Source organism: Equus caballus, chromosome 23 (genome assembly GCF_041296265.1).
Source record: "Equus caballus isolate H_3958 breed thoroughbred chromosome 23, TB-T2T, whole genome shotgun sequence".
Classification (NCBI taxonomy): domain Eukaryota; kingdom Metazoa; phylum Chordata; class Mammalia; order Perissodactyla; family Equidae; genus Equus; species Equus caballus.
In genome coordinates this window covers 47,575,307-47,592,295 of record NC_091706.1, presented here as the reverse complement: position 1 = coordinate 47,592,295, position 16,989 = coordinate 47,575,307, and the positions used below count along the sequence as shown (strand labels likewise).

Here is a 16,989-nt window from a genome sequence, read left to right as displayed (position 1 = left end):
GTAACAACCCATTGTGGTGCCTACAAATTACTGAAACCGATTTCTCTATGACATGATGGAAAATTAGACTCCTGTTTTATAAACCTTGGATATCATTTAATTATGTGTACATATTTGACAGACAGAAGAGTGATGGGTATAGGAATAAGCATTCTTGTAAACTTCACATGTCAAAAGAAACAAATGACATGCAAATAAAAAAAGATAATCTACGAAATGCTGAACATGACATACAATGGTACATTCTATTACTAAATAATAAGCTTAGGAAGAAATCCTCTGACAGGTGACACTAAATCTAGATTCATCCGAGTCGTCACCAGAGCACAGGAAATCCTTTCTTTTCCCCTGTCCTCTTCTTTTTCCCATTTCATGTCTTAGGACAGTTCCTAAAAAAACTGGATCCTCTCTGTAATGTCATTTCTCCTTTGCATGAAATAGATGTTCGGAAGGATTGGTGACTGCCATGGACTTCAAATAATTACAAGAGAGAAGACTTTCTGGGGCACACTTAAGAAAGTTTTAGAATTTGATAACATTGCCCAATTAAACACTCCCTCCCCCACTTGAAATAATATTTTTTAATTTACTCGCATTGAATTTTCATATTTTATTTTTGATGCCTTAGTGCTAAATGTGATTTACTTAACCATGAAACTACTATTAGGAAAGCCTAGAACGGAAACAGATCTGTTTGTTACCCACTTGAATGGACTTCCTGGGTAGACTGAATTATCGCTACACTAGGTGAGTGGGTTAAAATTACCTAACTTGGAACAAGACAGATGTTAAAAATGAACTTTCCTTGGGAAGTTATAGCTGAGTGTAGAGATACATACATACACATGTGTGTGTACATCCCCATCCTTCGTTTCCCTTCCCAAAGTGATATAGATACAACTGCGTTAGTTTTTTTCAGCGGGGAAATTGGGAGCCATTAAGCCTTCAGTTTAATAACCCATGTTCAAGTTTAGCTTTTCTAAAGTCCACTAGGTCAATCCAATTTTTAATTTTCCACTTATTATCATTGAAAATAGGTATGTATATTATTGATATACAGCCAAACATCTATATAATATGTGTGTGTATATATATATATATATATATATATACACATACATATGCGGGAGAAAAAAACATTTTTTTGGTAATGAGGCCAAAACGTCTTCTTTGTTCTATAATGTGTATTGTAGAAACTGAGGACCCGAACAACGTTAAGTTCTCTTGGACTTTGAGGATAAACGTAATTGGTATTAAAATACTGACATGCTCACATTTAGTGGAGAGATAAGAACAATTCATCGGGAGCTATTCTGGTCCCACTGGTAATCACATAATTGAACGGGGTTTTTAGAGGATATTTGAAGCTATTGTTGTCTGTTGTGCAATTACATAATTAGTTAGGATCTCTGTAATAAAATCTTTTCTAAACACATGTGGGTTAGTACTCAGTAAATTTAAGGCTAGTGCGATATTTTTACTTTTAATTCTTCAATTTTACCAGGATCATATAACAATTTAGTTTAACATTTAAGCACTGTTTTACCAAACTACAGACGCTTAAAATGAAAATAACTATTACTTAAAACCTAAGCAAAAAAACCCTACATACCTTTAACTTTAAAAAACACTAATCAAAACTGCTTTATTTATGATTATTGTCTCACTACCAAACCTCGCCTAGAGTGACAGTGTTTACTTATTGGAACCCACGGCTCGTATATTTCTTTGGCGCTGAAGATTTCTTCCACCTACCCCTAAATTACTGACATTCACACGGACGCATGGAAACAGAAGTCAAAAGTGCTCCCTTTCTGGTTGCTTCGCTTTAATGATAACGCTATGCACTGAGGAACGTTTCCGAAATCCTTGTACTCAGAAACAAACGTGGCCCCGCGCAGTTGACCGAGCAACGTGGCGGGAAACGGGGCAGCCGCACCAATTCCGTAACCATCAGGATCCTGCGCGGCAGAGTCTGGCGCCGCGGCTCGGCCCGCGCCCCCTCGCCCGCACGCCGCGGGGAGGCCCCTGGCCCGCGGGAGCACAAAGGCGCGCGGCGCGGGGCGGCCCCGCAGACAGCGGCGCCTCCCTCCCCGCCGGCCCGCCCTCGCCGCGCTCCGGCCCCCCCGGGCGGCACAAAGAGCAGCCCCGCCACTCGCGAGGGGCCCGCGCCGCGCCGGCCGCCACACCCACTCGGGCCGCTCCCGCCTCCGCCGCCGCGGGCGCCCTGATGAATATGCATCGCCGCGCGCCCGCCCTCCGCTCCTCCTTTCGGTTTCCTTCCCGCCACCAGGCGGAAGCGAAGAGCCGCGCTTCCCGCGCGCCGGGCCGGCTGGGGCGGGGCGGGGCGGGCGGCGAGCGGGAGAAAGAGAAAGCCGGGGCGGCGGCGGCGGCGGCGGCGGCGGCGGGCCGGGCGCGGAGAAGGGGAGCGGGTGAGTGGCGGTGCCGGGGCAGCCCCGCCGCCGGCCAGGCCAATCCGAGGGCGGGGAAGGGGCGCGCGCGACCCCGCGGCCGCAGCGACTGCCTCTGTCCGGCGCGCCCCGAGTCCCGGCACGGAGGCAGCCCCCCCTCCCCCCCGCAGAGCAGCCCTGCTAAAACAACAATAAACCCCAGCAAACACATACGCGCACACACACACTCACACAGCACTCTGGACGGCGTTCAAGTCAACCACAAGAATCAGTCTTCTCCAAGTGACAGGAAGGAGAACTGGATGCCCAGACAGAGGGGCTGCCTGCTTTTAGACTTGACTTTTACTACCTCTTCTTCTCCGGCCAGGAATTGTGGCATTGCAGAAACAATAGTTACATAAATAAAAGACTACTCCCGGATGGTTTTTTTTTTTTTTAAACGAAACACAAAAAGGGACACCAAAACAACCCTTCAGAAAATCCACAAACCTGTACCTGAGACACGTGAAGTCAGCGGCCCAGGGTTCTGTTACAGACTCAAGATCTCTTTATTTAATGCAATACAGTGCGATGGTATGTGGCTTTGAAATGATGGGTTTTACTTGCTTGTCTTGTTTGTCCCTTGCACCCCTTTCCAGCCCAGGGACAGATTTTTTTCTGTTTGCGCATTATTAAGTGTTTTACCTAAATGTCATTTCTGCTTTACAGGTTGAGCTATAGTGCTGGATTTCCAGACCTAAGGCAAATATGTCTCTTAAGCTTCCTAACTTTAGTACATGTGTCACACTTTTATGGCGGGAATCAATGGATAATATTGTTGAGTCCAAACAGTGTGAAATGTAGCATTTTTCCTGCTTCAACTCCCTACTTCTCCCCCTCCCGCCAATGCTGGAAAAAAAATAACTGAAACTTTAGTTGTACCCTGTAGCCATTCTCTTTGGCAGCATTCTTCACTTTAAGGTGAATATGCACAGCTTTGTTACATCTTCTCATTTGAAGGTTCAGTTTTTTAAGTGAGGGAAGTACTATTTAGCTCTGATTGGTGTGTTGGAGTTTTTATAATCAGTCTTCATTCCAAAGTTTAGTTCCCCTCACCCCCTTGTCCCTGAAGTTGCAGGATCAAATTATTAGCCCTCCTCCTGCTCCCCCGCCCTTTTTTAAAAAAAAAGATTATGATGGATTTCTTCCCGCTCCTGTTAATACTTTTTTCCCCCCCCACCCTGCTGTTTTTGCTCTAGGATTTTTTTCCCTTCTGCCTAAGTCGGGGTGGGTGTGTGGGGGTGTGTGTGTGTGTGTGTGTCTCCCTTTTCCCTTGTGCTCTCTTCTCCACTACATCTGGGACACATTTTAATGCACAATATCCCATCCATTAAGTTGTGGTTGAATGCGGGGTGTGTGACGACTTGGCAGCTTTCACGTTGAAGGGGGGCGGGGAAGCCAGTTTCGACTTTGACACAAGATGCCGAAGTGGCGTGAGTGGAATTATTATTAGGGCTGTGAACATGGCCATCTTCTCCTCGAGTTAGAAGAACTGCCATTGAACTTGAGACGGGACATACAACATCTCCAAGTTCCACGCCCTCCCCCCAAGTACAGTAGCTGGCAGGGAAAAGGCGCCAAAATACACAAGATTAACTCTAACTTTCTTTGAACGGATCTTATAGCACCATCTTTTGTAATTTTAACTTTCCAACAGGCGGGAAAAAGTTAACTTTTGAACCCATACTTGAACAGACATTTAAATCAGCCCTAAAATGGAATAAATCCAGAAAGTCATACACGCCTGCTTATGTGGTTAGAAAAGAATGCACGTGTAAATAAGCAGGGTGCATGTGTGTATCTGACTGGGGAGTTCAAGATTTAATCAAAATCAGAATTAGTGTGACTTCTGAGTACATTTACTGTATGGGGGGGAAAGCATTGTGTGGCGAAGAAGCTGACCTTTAAGCAGCCTAAGTAAAAACTGCAAAGAGTTGTGAAACACAAAACGTTGTGGTTTCCAGTTTTACATTTGAGGTTTGATGTTTTCATTTAATGGTATGAGAGATGGAGCAAGCTCCAGTGCTGAAAAGTCCCTATTAAATCATATGTGGCCAAAGGTCAAGCACTCCAACTCACTGATACAATATACTGCAGATTCCTGCCTAACTGATGGGGAGCACAGGAAAAAGTGCTTGGCAATAAAAGTATTAGAAGGGTAATTATCGTCCGTGGTTGCGACTGCATTCTTGTGCACTGGGAAAAGGTTTTTACTGGCCCGGATGAATTTTAAAGCTGAGTATTGTTGAAAGCTGTTTTAATAGGAAATTGATTAGCTGAGTGTTTCATACAATAAATGGTGACAGTTTCATTGTTTGATGTCCAAAATAAATTCCTTTTATTCTTTAGCAGACACAGGCATCCATTTAATTTTAATATGGTCAGACTGAGCAGCAGCATAATTATGAGTGAATGTAATGTCACGAACATCTGTAACTTTGCTTTTGGAGTTTGTGACATCACACGAGTGGACAATATTACTGCTTTTTGAAATTTATTAACTTACTGTGTTAAAACATTTCAGGTACATTTCAGAGATAAAGTTTGCTGAACATATATTTGGTATAGGCTCAAGTGTTTGTTTTTTCTCTTTGTAATTATGCAATTGTTTGCTAAATTTTAATTTGAAAGTTAAAATGCACAATTCTGTCCTTAAGCATTGTTTTGATTTTGAAATAGAATGGCAGTTTTCAAGGGAAGAGTTAGAGAAAGGGGTGCAGAAAGTTTGCTTGGGTTTGCAATGTACTTTCTACGCTTCTTAATACAAAACATAAAGACTACTTGGCCATTTGGGATAAAGCTTTCTAAACGTCTCTCTAAAACCGATCTGTTTTCATATCACAAAGGTGTATGTAGACAGCAACAAAAGCCAATTTACACATAGAAATAAAATGATGGTATAGTTTTACTTTAAAGGTCAGCTATTTTCAAAAAGAACAATAACTACAACTCTCTCAGTACCAGCAGGGACGAGACTGTGTGTGTGAGTGTGTATGTAACTTTCGAAGTATTGGGAGTGAAATAAGACAATTATTACCAAGGTTTTCAAAGTTTAAAATAAATCATGCAAAAGTTACAGGGCAACTGCTGACTTTGTAATCCAGGGAGTAAATGTCTTCAGAAGTTGGGAATCTCTGTTGATGAACTGGCCTCATTTCTGTAGAAAAGTGGAAACTGGCTAACCTTAATGGAGGACTCTGGCCCAGTCAGTGTTCAGATTCAGACGGAGCTTGTAAACGTGCCCGAAATGTAGGCATACTTAGTGGGATGGTATTTTTTTTTTTTAAGTCGAGTACAGGCATTTCAGCAGTGATGTTATTAACAGCGTCATTTTTCTCATTTAGTTTTGTCCTCAGGGGACACCAAACAGCTCCCAGAGGAGGGAAAAAATGTCCATGGTTATTCGTTTCAGTGAAAGGCAGACTGCTGGCAATGGGGGTGGGGAAGCTACCCGGTGGTGAATTTTCTAGTAGGGAAAAATTGCTACCCTACTTTGACAGTAGTAGTTTAAAGGCTGGGAGAGCTGGGCATGATTTTGCAATTCCCATCAAGTGCAGGCAATTTCAGACCGTGTTGGTTGTTTATATATGCGTTTTTGAGTGGATTTTTTGGTGTTCCTCCTTGTGGATATAAAATTGTGTTTTCCAGGCTACACATGTATGATTTTTGTGGTTCATTTGGAAGGAGGAAAGGTCCCTGGGCATGGTAGTGTGGATACTTGCAGTTTTGCAGGCCTGTTTCCTGGGGTCAGGAGGTCATCTGTCTCTTTTGTATTTAGTTTTAAAATATTGATATTGGCGATGCAGCCAGGGTGTGTGGAATTGTTGAGCCTCCCCTCAAATCACATGCAAGAGCTAAAAAAAAAAGTCATCGAGTGCATTGAAAATGACAGCTTTGTTAAGCTCCAAGAAGCCTTTCCCTAAACTGCCCAGGATTTGCAACCTGTCACTGAGTTTCTTTAGAAGGGAGAAGGTTAAAAGAAAATCAATATCAGAAGATACTTGAGATGTCAGGCTCCTCTCTGGAGGTCAGTGAGAAGCTCCAATTGGGTACCATTGCTTAATTTTTCAAATACACAATAGAGTTGTGAAAAATCCAGTCACCTGAAGCCCTGGCATTCTTTCTTGAACTCAAACTATCTGTCAGAGAAGAAACTTTTTTCCTATAAGATGGCAAGGAATAAGTGATCTCGGGAGGAGCTCTTGAGGAAATCTGAACTATCAGATTTTCCTGTTGCTGCAGGAGCCTTTCACTTCTTTCTAGCTGCTCGAGCCAGATTTTTGGGTGAAGGAAATTGGCCAGTCATACCAGTGTGGGAGAGAGAGAAGCAAGAGGGTTTAGGAGAGGTAAGTACCACAGTCTAACAAGTGTTTGTCCGTTTTGATAGTATCAGAAGCTTTTCAGAGATACTTTGAAACCACTCAATACCATGGCACAGACATCCTGGAAAAAAGGGAAAGTGAATAAAATGTAGATACTTTCTCACTTCCTCCTCTCTACTCTTCTACCTGGCATTTAAAAGATTGGTATTTCTCAAACCAAAGATAGTGGACAAGTGTTGTGCTGAGAGAAGCCAGGTGTCCCACACACCAAAATCCAACAGTTCCTCTTTCCAGAAGGCTCTCTTAGAGTTCATCCTGGGAAGGCCTGCAGTGACCTTGCCATTGGCTGGACAAGACGCAGTGTTTTGGGGGATGTTAGCCATCCTGCCCATGCCTCCAAGGGCTGAGAGGACAGTCAGATAAGCCCTTCCAGGATGTCTCCGTTGCTCCTTCTTTCCTCCCTTTTGGTTTTCCCCACCTCACCATTATTCCTTTCTCATTTTCCTTTTTCTTGGAAACAAATCAAAACCCCAAGCATCCAACCCCAAACTACCAAGCATCCTCCACACTCATCAAACCATACCCCCCACAAGCGCCCTACAGACACAGAGCACCTGAAAGAGATTTGAACCCCTAAGTGATAGGCCTGGGAGGCCCCAGACGTCATCACTTCTCTGGGGTCTTACCTGGGTCTGCGGCTGCTTCTTCCCCCCTGGTGCTGCTGCAGCTTTTTCGGCCTCCTCTGTGTCACAGTTGTCAACTTTTCGTTTTTTCTTTTTTAAGCTTGTGAGAAAACTTTTGGATGCAACCTAGTTTGGGTGGCAAAAGGAAATGGTTTCTGTTGGTAAGGGAAACTAACAAGGGAGGAGGGGTAGCGATGTCTGCAGACACTTGCCCAGGGCTCAGCACTGGGCCTCTTTTGCCAGGGGACAGCGGCTGGTTCTGGGATCTCTGGCTGAAAGGAGCGCTCTCTGGGTGCCAGGATTTCACTGGGGGTGGTGTGGTGAGGAGGGAGGGAAGACGGGAGGGAGGGAGGGAGAGAAAGAGAGAGATGGGCGCTCGATTTTTAAAGAGACCCCGAAATAATGGCTGCTCTAAGAGTCGGGGCATTCAGCGAGGTGTGTTTCAAGGACAAGAGTGCATTCGTGCCAAGGGGAATGTCTTTTATGCTAAATTAACTCTGGTTAAATTGAAAATTTGTTCAAAGGGAAACTCCAGTAGTTAAAGCTGGTATTATCAGTAGCGCTTCCCCGCCCCTCTCCCCTCAGACTCTGGTCTGAGGGTGAGAAAAGGGATGCAGTGTAACCTGCAGTACCAAGCGATGCTTTGGTATTTTTTTTTTCTTTAATCTCAGATGAGATGGCCTAAAAATTTCTGAGAGAAATGAGTGTTTATCTGGATTAACCCCTACTGTCACCTCATTTCTTTCATCTCTAAAGACTGTCAACTTTATCCTGGCTTTTCACAAAGAAGGAATGACCCACACAAAGGAAATTAACGTTGTCAGAACGCGACTAGAGGATTTGCCTCCGGGGGAGCAGGGGGAGCAGGAAGGCTGCTCCCAGGGGTGTGTGCCCTAAAGGGTTAACTCGGGGAGTTCTCGAAATTTCCGCGACTTTACCTGTCTTCCCACATCCACCGCCCCCCTCTCCCTGGCCTCCTCAACCCCCCAGCCCCCAGCGCCTTTCTTCTCTGAGCTCCTGGTTTACGGGGGCTGCAGCTGGTAGACTTGGCAAGCTCGCCTCATTAAGAGCGCTCTTTGAAAACGGACTGTGTTTGAGCATTTCCCTAATGAGGACAGGACGGGGTTAAAAAGTGACCATTTCATGGTTGACTTGAACCTGCCTACTTTTCTTGATGTGTCGTTGTGAAATGCTTGATGTGGATAACTCCCACTTGGTGAAGGAAAAAGTCACTGGATCCTTCAGGTCCTCAGGGGGGAGGTGATGGGGGGACGGTGGGCCGAAGCGGGAGAGACAGAGAGAGAGGAGAAAGTTGGGGGAAGAAATTGAGAGAGAGGAAGAGAGGGAAAGAGGAGAGGGGAAGCAGAGGAGAGCCTCGAAGTACCCCAACAGCACAGCTGGAAGCGGGGGCGGCCTTGCCGTGGGGCTGGGGCAGTCGAGTCCCCTTCTGGGCCCCAGCGGCCCCCAGCTGGGCAGACGCGGAGCCCCTGGCACTCACTTTTCCTCTCTCCATTGTCTGGACAGCCTTTGCTACCACCTCTTCTCCACCCATCCCTTGCGGAAAACCGGATTTTGGGGGCGGTGTGTGTGTGTGCCTGTGTGCGCGCGTAGAAAGGGTGCAAGGCAAACCGCCTCGCTCCAAATACCCGAAATCAAGTTCATTCACTCGGGCCTGCCGCTCGGCTCGGTGGGGTGGGGGCGGGGCTCTCGCGCGGGAGCGAGGCGGGCGCGGCCGCCTCTGCAGGGCGGTAGCGGCACACGCACCCCGGTCGAGCGCGCGCCCGACCGCCCCGCAGCCCTGGCGCGCCTCGGCCCCGCCCTGCTGCACCCCGGCGGGAGGGAGCCGCTTTCCGCCGGCGCCCCGGGCCCCAGGGGGTGGGGATTGGGAGCCGGCCAGCGGGGCTGCGGGAGGAGGAGAGTGGAGCAGGCTTGGGAGGAGGAGGAGACGGAGGAGGAGGGAGCAGGAGGCGGCAGCGGCTGCTGGGCCCAGTCCTCCCGCTCCGAGCGAGGCCACGTGCACGGGGCACCCCCAGGGAGGGCGGCAAACCGCGGCGAAGCCCTGCGCGCCGCTCCGGTGGAGCTGCCTGGGGGCGCGGGCTCGCGCTGGGGAGCCCCCGGCCCCCTCCCTGCGCTGGCGCGCCCCAACTACTTGAGCCCAAGTTCGCTCAGGCCCCCGCCTCTTCGGCCTCCCCCCATCCCTGCAGCCGGCGGGCTTGGCAGACCGCGCCCGCCCCGGGTGCGAGAGTCGGCGCCCCAGCCTGGGCCCCGGGGCGGCCTGGGTGTGAGGGAATTTTCCATTCGTTCCTTTCTCGGCCCAGACGGGCTCAGTGCTTCTCCCACTCGGATGTTCCCGCGGCTTAAAGAGTCCGCAGCGAGCACAGAAATACCTCTTCCAGGGCGGGTTTTCGGGGGTGTGTATGTGTGTGTGGTGGGGTGAGCTGGGGAGGGTGCGGGACTTGCCCAAAGGGCAGAAAGAAGATCTGTTTGGGAAAAAAAAAGTCATGGTTCTGTTGCACCGGTATGAGACCTTTAACAAATGAGAAGAGAGAGAGAGAAGCAAGAGGAGGAGGAGGAGGAGGAAGGTGGGGGGCGGGGGGTGTGGAGAGGCTGGTGCAAAAGGAATGCGCGTTTGCAGGAGGAGGAGTAAAGCGATGATTGTGTAATTAAATAATAAAACAATCCTTAAGTCTGATTTGGAGAGAGCTCGAGCGGGGTCCAGAGGGTGGAACCGGTGAATTTTTCAACTTCCAAGTTTTGCAACGAAAGAAAGCGCGAGAGGGAGGGGAAAAAAGAGCCCAGAGCAGAAAAGAGAGGAGTTTGGAGCCGAGCGGGAGAGCGGGATTTGTCGTTTGGGATTTTTCAGGAGCTCGTTCCGATCCCCCTGGGCTCTGGGCAGCGGCGGCGGCGGCGGCGGCAGCAGCAGCCTCCTCGCTCGGCCGGCCGGGTCAGACGCGGGGCGAGGCGGAGGGCGGGCGACCCGGTGGAGGAGCCGGCGCGGGCGGCGGCTGCAGCTGGGGACCGCGCGCCGCGAGCCTCTTCCGCCCGGGAGACCTGCGCTTGCGCCCCCTCCCTCACCCCGGCCTCTCCCTTCTCCCCCACCCCCCGCCCCCACCCCGGCCCTCTCCCGCGCGCGCCCCGCCACCCGCGCGCACTCGCTCAGCTCACGCTCCCCCTCGCGCACACACATGGTCGGCTCGCGGCAAAGTTTCGCCTGCGATCGCCACTCGGGGATCCTGCCGCAGTGCTCGGGGCTGTAACCTTGAACTTTCCCAGCGCGGTGACACATTCTCCTCGCTCTCCCTCCCGCCCTCTCTCCTGCGCCCCCCTCCCCGCCTTTTTTAAAAAAGCATTTCGCCACCAACCACCACCCCAATCCAACCCACACCGAACCTTCGCGCACCCCCTAGCCCCCAACAACAACAACAACAACTGCAAAACAGAAAACAAATTCCCAAACCCAGGCGAAAAGCAGCCAACACCGGCGGCGGCGGCGGCGGCCTCGGCGAGCACGGCCAGCGCGCTCGGACTGCAAGAGGGTTAAAAGTGTAGATTGGATTTCACCCCGGGAAATCTAGCACGCCGAGTGAACTTGAATCTTTGGCTATTTAAGGAGGACTGGGTTTGTTGTGAAGTTGCGGTGATCCAGCGCAGAGCCCCGTCCTGATTGATCGCATCGCGGGGCTCAGATGACTGTAAAATGAATAGATGAAATTCTTGCTTCTCGAAGATTTTCTTGGGCATCTCCGGGAAAGTGCGTTTTAAGGCGAAGTCATGATGTATTCTCCCATCTGTCTCACTCAGGTACATGTTTCGGTCGCTCTCTCCAGCTTTCTCTCTAGCCCGAAATGCCTTTGTTTTGTTTTGTTGCTCTGGTCTGCGGACAATTAACGGCTTTCGTTAACCTCCGCACACCCCAGTCCATCGCCGAGCAAGTGGCCCGGAGTTGCGGCTGGATTGCGGGGCGGCAGGGGAGCCAGCGCGCGGCCCCTCGCACACGGCCACCGCGTGCGTCCAGCCCCGCGCCCTGGGCACGGAGAGCGGGCGCCCGCGCGCTGCCAGGGCGGCTGGGCCGGGCAAGGCCGCCTGGGGGTGGGCAGGGCCCGGGCCCATGAGTGCTAGCCCCCTCGCGGCCCCCGAGTGCCTGCTGCGGCGTCGCGCCCCTGCCCAGGGTGCCCACCACCCCGCTCAGTCGCTCGCGCGCCGAGGCAGAGTCCGGCTTTAGAGGAGCTTTCCCGGGGACTGAGTCCTTATAAACAACCGGTGAACTTGGGCGAGGGGACTCTAGCAGGAGTCCTCGTGGGCGCCTCTGGACTCCACTATAGGCGGTGGGCGGGCGACGAAGCGAGTCGGAGGTTGTGGTCCGGGGACCCATTCCTTTGCTTAATTTGGGGATCTGAGACTCTGGACCACAGTGATCCGCACTTTGAGGTTTCCAGTGACCACACCACAAAGGCGGTCTTTACGTTGACACGAGTTAGTCGGTCGTGGGGAATGTTCAAGACTTTTAGAACATGTTCATTTTGTAGAGACCTGTTCGTTTGAGGATATTTGGGCGTCTAGCTCGTAAGGCAGAAAGTAATGCTGGAAAAGTAAGGTCATTTTAAAAAATTTTACTTTGAAAATTGTCCTAAGACTTTAGGAACAACGTTATGAAATAATGTACTGGCTTTATACTTTTTTGAGAACATAATTTATGTAAATTTTAAACCAGTCGGTCAAGTGGGTAAGTGACGAGATCGAGCAGACTTACCTGGGGGCAGTTTTCATTGCTGCCCCGCTAACTAACCAACTGACGAACTAACTAAATATCTTAGCCCAGAGTTGTTATTTGAAGCAGTATTTCAAACCTTTAAAGGTGTGGGACAGTTGTCTTCAGCTTTCAGGAGGATGTGTCCCCACTGGTAATTGATAACCATTTTCTTTGACATTGACATAAAAACTAAATAGTTAAACAAGTGTCGCCTAGTCGTAGCTGTGTTACAGTTTTTTAAAAATCTAATATCATGATGATGCATTTTTATAATAGACAAATGATTAAGATTTCAATTGTATGACAATTAGAAGCCATTGTGATTCAAAAGGACTGAGGCATTCATAAATTGTGAATGAAGATGAAAACAATGATAAGGCTTATTCAGTGATTGGATACAGTCCTGTAGCTTTTTGGCTGACACATTTTTTATTGTTTATATTTTGTTTGGCATCTGAGTATGATTAACTTAGATATGGCTATTTTCAGCAAGTAAACGTGCACTTTAATTTAACAAAACTGGAAAAATGAGTTGTTGAGCTATTTGTATTTTAAAAGCTATGAATAATGGCCAATAAATATGAAGATGAAACTGTTTCAGGTCTAACAAATTGCCTTTAGTTGTAAAAGTTACCTTTCATATGACCCATCAACAGGATTTTTTTTCTCTTTCTGGTAAACCACATCCATTTGATATCAATTTTACGTTCTTGAAGCATAGTTCAAATAAAACAAATTGAGGTAAGCTTTTCACTTACAAAGTACTGCATCACTTATTCTTACCTGTAAAGGATTACTTTTCTATATTAATTTATATTTCCAGAATCGGCTTTTTGGAAATAGTACTCCTGATTACATTGCATTTTTGGTTTCCTCTAAATATGTATTGAAAAGTCACTGGCTTTATCTTAATTTGTGTAAGTTAAAAATAATATTACAGCATCGTGACATATGGAGTGTTAGGAGCATATACAGCATAATCATTCAGCTATCACATTAATATTCAAGGATACATACTTACCAACACTAATTCATGATGACTAATATTCTCTACTATTTTAATAATGTAAATCGAGGTTGATGTATTAAAACTGTTTTGGGGATTTAAGGCCTATGCTAGAGAAGGAATTTTAGCTTTAGACTTCTCACTTAACTAATATGTATGTGACTTTATAGGTAATGTAAGGTGTTGCAAAAGTAAGGGCATATTAATGGTGTTACTTTTATATCAGACCAGTAGTTTAGTTTTGTATTACAAGAGCTGTAGCAAAACATTTTTTAGGATATGTAAATACAAAATAGAGAACCGTTCTTAATTGGTTGAAAACTTTACAAAGTGTCTCAATTGTGGCGATATGTTATCTAGGTTTTAGAAAGAATTTTAATTCAAAAGAAGCTACAGTTAAAGCTGTTATTTAGCAAAATGTTATGTGAAAGTATCAGCACTTCAATATAAATCGTATTTATACATCAGTATAAGTCAGATGTAAAAGGAAAATTAAGAACCATTTTATATGATTTAATATTTGTTTTTTCAAAAAATAATGTGAATCCTTAGTAACATAACTTTCACTTGGTATGATTGCATTGGATTTTTTTCTTTGATTGTCTTTCAAGTTCTTTAGGTATATTTTGTAATGGTTTATTGTTATATAGTAATGCTTCAAGAACACCTAGTATTGTATGGGTCTAATTTTCCATCCCTCTCATGGAAACCATTGTTTCTGTGAAGAAAAATATTTCTAGTGGTATTAGGACTGTTAGTTTTACATTTGAAATTTGTAAACTGGTTATTTATTTTATCAATTTAGTGCAACTAAAGGAAGTTTTAAAACAGAAAGAATTACTGAACATCAGTGTATTTTAATAAAAATTCTGAAAGAGCAAGGTGGCTTATTACCTTAGGATGGAGCCATTAGATCTTAGGTCACATATTCTTTGCTTTTTAAAAAAAATAATAATTTTCATAATTGTTTAAACTGTTATTATGATAATCTGTTAATTAGGACATTTAAATACCTTGATCACTTTTTTGGATGAAGACAGTTACTATGCTCCATATTCATGTCACGCAAAATCATTAAAAATATATTGCAAGTCAGCATTAAAAAGCCATCATACTTCGGAGATGACATTTTAGGCATGTCAATACAGAAACGTATGTGACTTATAGCAAAACTCTGTTTATCGTCTTTTTTTTGAGGATATGTCTTCTTGTCAAGTAAGTGTTTCACTTGAAACGAATCCACATAATAATGAAATCCTGAAAGATATTTGTAAGGCAACTTTGTGGACTGAGAAAGTTTGCTACTTCTACTTATCAATAAGAAAAAAAGTATGTTTTAAAACACTACTTGGCAGCATTGACAACAAACTCAAGGCAACCTTTAAAAACATTATTTTGTGTGCATTTGCTAAGAAATTCCAAATTCAGTCCTCAAATTTGCATTTTGATTGTTTAAAATAATTTATTAAAATTTTGAGATTAATTACATGATAAGTGATTTGAAACTCAAACCAATTTAATCAAAAGTATGTTTGATGTCTTTATAAGAAAATGAAATGTCACTGAACATAGTACTTATAGATGCAAGTGCTTGGGAGTTACTGTATTGCTTAAGATCTGTTAAAATGGCATTTTAAAAAGCATGACAAGGGCAAAATGAGTGAGACAAAGCCCCTCCCCCCATATACTCTTTACATTCTCAAGTTTTTAGTTGATGAGTGTACATATGTATGTTTTTAATCATATCAATAAATCATAGTAAAAGTCAGATTATAGGAAGTGAGTTCCCAGAGCCTAAGTCCACATTTCCTTGAACGGAGTTTCCTTTTGCATATATTTCTAAGGAGGATAAACAAAGTTTTTGTAGTTACAGTGAAAGCTGAAAGCATGGCATCAGAAAGTGTATGGAGATAGGGAGGTCTTATCATGGGCTGTGGTTGCTGTGAGCAGGGCTGCCTTCCCACACAAAGAACAGATTGTGGTTTAACTCTTTCCATGGCCTAGTTTAATGTGCTCGCATAGTAACCGAATTGTTCAAATCTCTGCTGGAAACTACTGATCGGTTTAATGATTTCCTCTATGGCATTTGGTTATGCCTCATGCTGTGATGTAATCATCTACATTCTGTATTGTTACAAAATTTTGATTTATACTTACTCTGCTGTAGGACCGTTTTATGGCAATGTGTTAAAACACTTGATCACTGCATTATTGATTGGATGGGATGTACACCTCTTCCGGATCTGAACTGCAAACTGCTCATGTGCCGCAGTCTTTCGCTTCCAAACTTTGTATTTCATCTTGAAAATGGATTCATAACTACGTGGCATTTTTTGGACACCTTTGTTGGAGTGTCATTAGTTGCACTTTCATCATGTCTACCTAATGGGATTCATCAGTCTGCTGGTTAAATAGAATTTGTTCCACATAGTTCAGGGTGACTAGCACGAGGCTGTGACTTGGGATATGATCAGTGAGAGAAAGTTATTTTGTCGTTGGGGTGACAGTAGAGTCAGTGTGACCAGGAAAGTGGCCGCGGTGGAAGTTCTCATTTGCTTCAGATCCTGGCTTGTTGCACGCATGCAGGATGCACGCACAGGATGTTAAGCTCTTTCTCTGAACAGTCATAGGCCTGAGCTTATGAGACAGGTTTTACCTATGGCAGGAAGTAATGAAACACTCACTCATTGCTTTGGGAAGAAACTGAAAATAGCTGTAGGTAAAGATTGTCTGCCACTCCTAGCTGCCTCCCTCCCTTAGAAAAGACTTGGATGAAACAGGCAGGAAAAATGCAAGAACCTAAGGTAAATCACTTAATTCAAAAGTTGGCATACTATACTATCTGTACACGTGCAGCTTCACAAGCACACGCATACGTGCACCCACAGTCCTGTCCGAGAATGCATATACGTAGCAAATGAATTGTATTGATTCCACAAAAGCAGTAAGTGACCAGCAGTGCACTCCTGGTGTCACCCTGCCACCGCATGCAGAGACACAAAGAATGTAAAGTTGGTGCCAAGTTGCCATTTTTCATTGTTCACCTCAGATTGATTTTTAAGGGGTTTAGAATAATTGCCATGCTCATGTGATCGGTTAACAAATTAACTGACTCTGTGGGGCTTCAGAGTCTATAGGAGAGCTGCCGGAAGAATATTTGTGTAATTTTTGTTTTCAACTTTAGAAACTTTTATTTAAAAATGCAAGAGTGTGTCTGTGAGAGAGTAGGAGAGTGCGAGTATGAGTGTGTGTGTGTGTGTGTGTGTGTGTTGGAGGCTAGTGGTGGTGGTGGAGGGAGAGAATGCACTTTCAAAGTATGGAAACCTTCTGTTCAGGACACTGATACGACAAACTGTGTCCTTTGCCCACTTTCCCTCACTGTATACCGGTTTCTCTAGTTACCACTCTTGGAATGGTGCTGTTTCAGTGTTGGAATGTTGGACGTTTGATAAGAAAATGGATCAAGTTTAATGGCGCATGCTCTTTGTGCCACCAGCAGCCTCTTGCTGAGAGCATGCTCCAAAAGCGGGAACTGTGTGGCATTACACTGAGCATCTATATGCTTTGTGTTTCTGTGCCACAGAGAAGAGAAATGAACTGTGGCATCGCTCCTGCCTTCTGAACAGCTCTGCTCCGATTAAAAAAAAAAAAAATCTCACTGTGTTCTTTGTAAAATGGTACTGCTTAGTGTTAGTTGGTCAATCAAATATTTAAATATTAAATTAGGTGCCAAGCACCTTGGTGGCTTACGTTTTAAAGAATGCTGGATGTATGTGGG

The 16,989-nt window shown here is 45.6% G+C and overlaps 2 protein-coding genes across 33 annotated transcripts in view; one reads left to right on the top strand and one right to left on the bottom strand.

The window, feature by feature from the left end:
• The window catches only part of LOC111770177 (uncharacterized), a 166,435-nt gene extending 155,663 nt beyond the window's left edge, over positions 1 to 10,772 (bottom strand). For 2 of the 8 annotated variants that reach the window (XR_011431471.1, XR_011431472.1), the window contains exons 1-2: positions 8,954 to 9,092; positions 7,459 to 7,581 (exon numbers count right to left, since the gene is read on the bottom strand). Coding sequence is in view for 1 of the 8 variants with exons in the window: in XM_070248562.1 (XP_070104663.1) it covers positions 7,459 to 7,581; positions 8,954 to 9,958 (1,128 nt within the window). In the remaining 7 variants the exon portion in view is untranslated. Of the gene's footprint in view, positions 1 to 7,458; positions 7,582 to 7,667; positions 7,775 to 8,953; positions 10,193 to 10,607 lie in introns of those variants that run through there. The other 6 variants (XR_011431473.1, XR_011431477.1, XR_011431474.1 and 3 more) reach the window with 6 other exon arrangements.
• NFIB (nuclear factor I B) overlaps positions 1 to 16,989 on the top strand; it is a 417,384-nt gene that overhangs the window by 188,580 nt on the left and 211,815 nt on the right. For 10 of the 25 annotated variants that reach the window (XM_070248557.1, XM_070248553.1, XM_070248546.1 and 7 more), the window contains exon 1: positions 10,070 to 11,256. The exons of 9 other annotated variants lie outside the window; for them this stretch is intronic. In XM_070248557.1, coding sequence (XP_070104658.1) covers positions 11,227 to 11,256 — 30 coding nt within the window. In that variant the 5' untranslated portion in view covers positions 10,070 to 11,226. Of the gene's footprint in view, positions 1 to 2,470; positions 2,985 to 10,069; positions 11,257 to 16,614; positions 16,889 to 16,989 lie in introns of those variants that run through there. 6 more of the 25 variants (XM_070248559.1, XM_070248552.1, XM_070248545.1 and 3 more) reach the window with 3 other exon arrangements.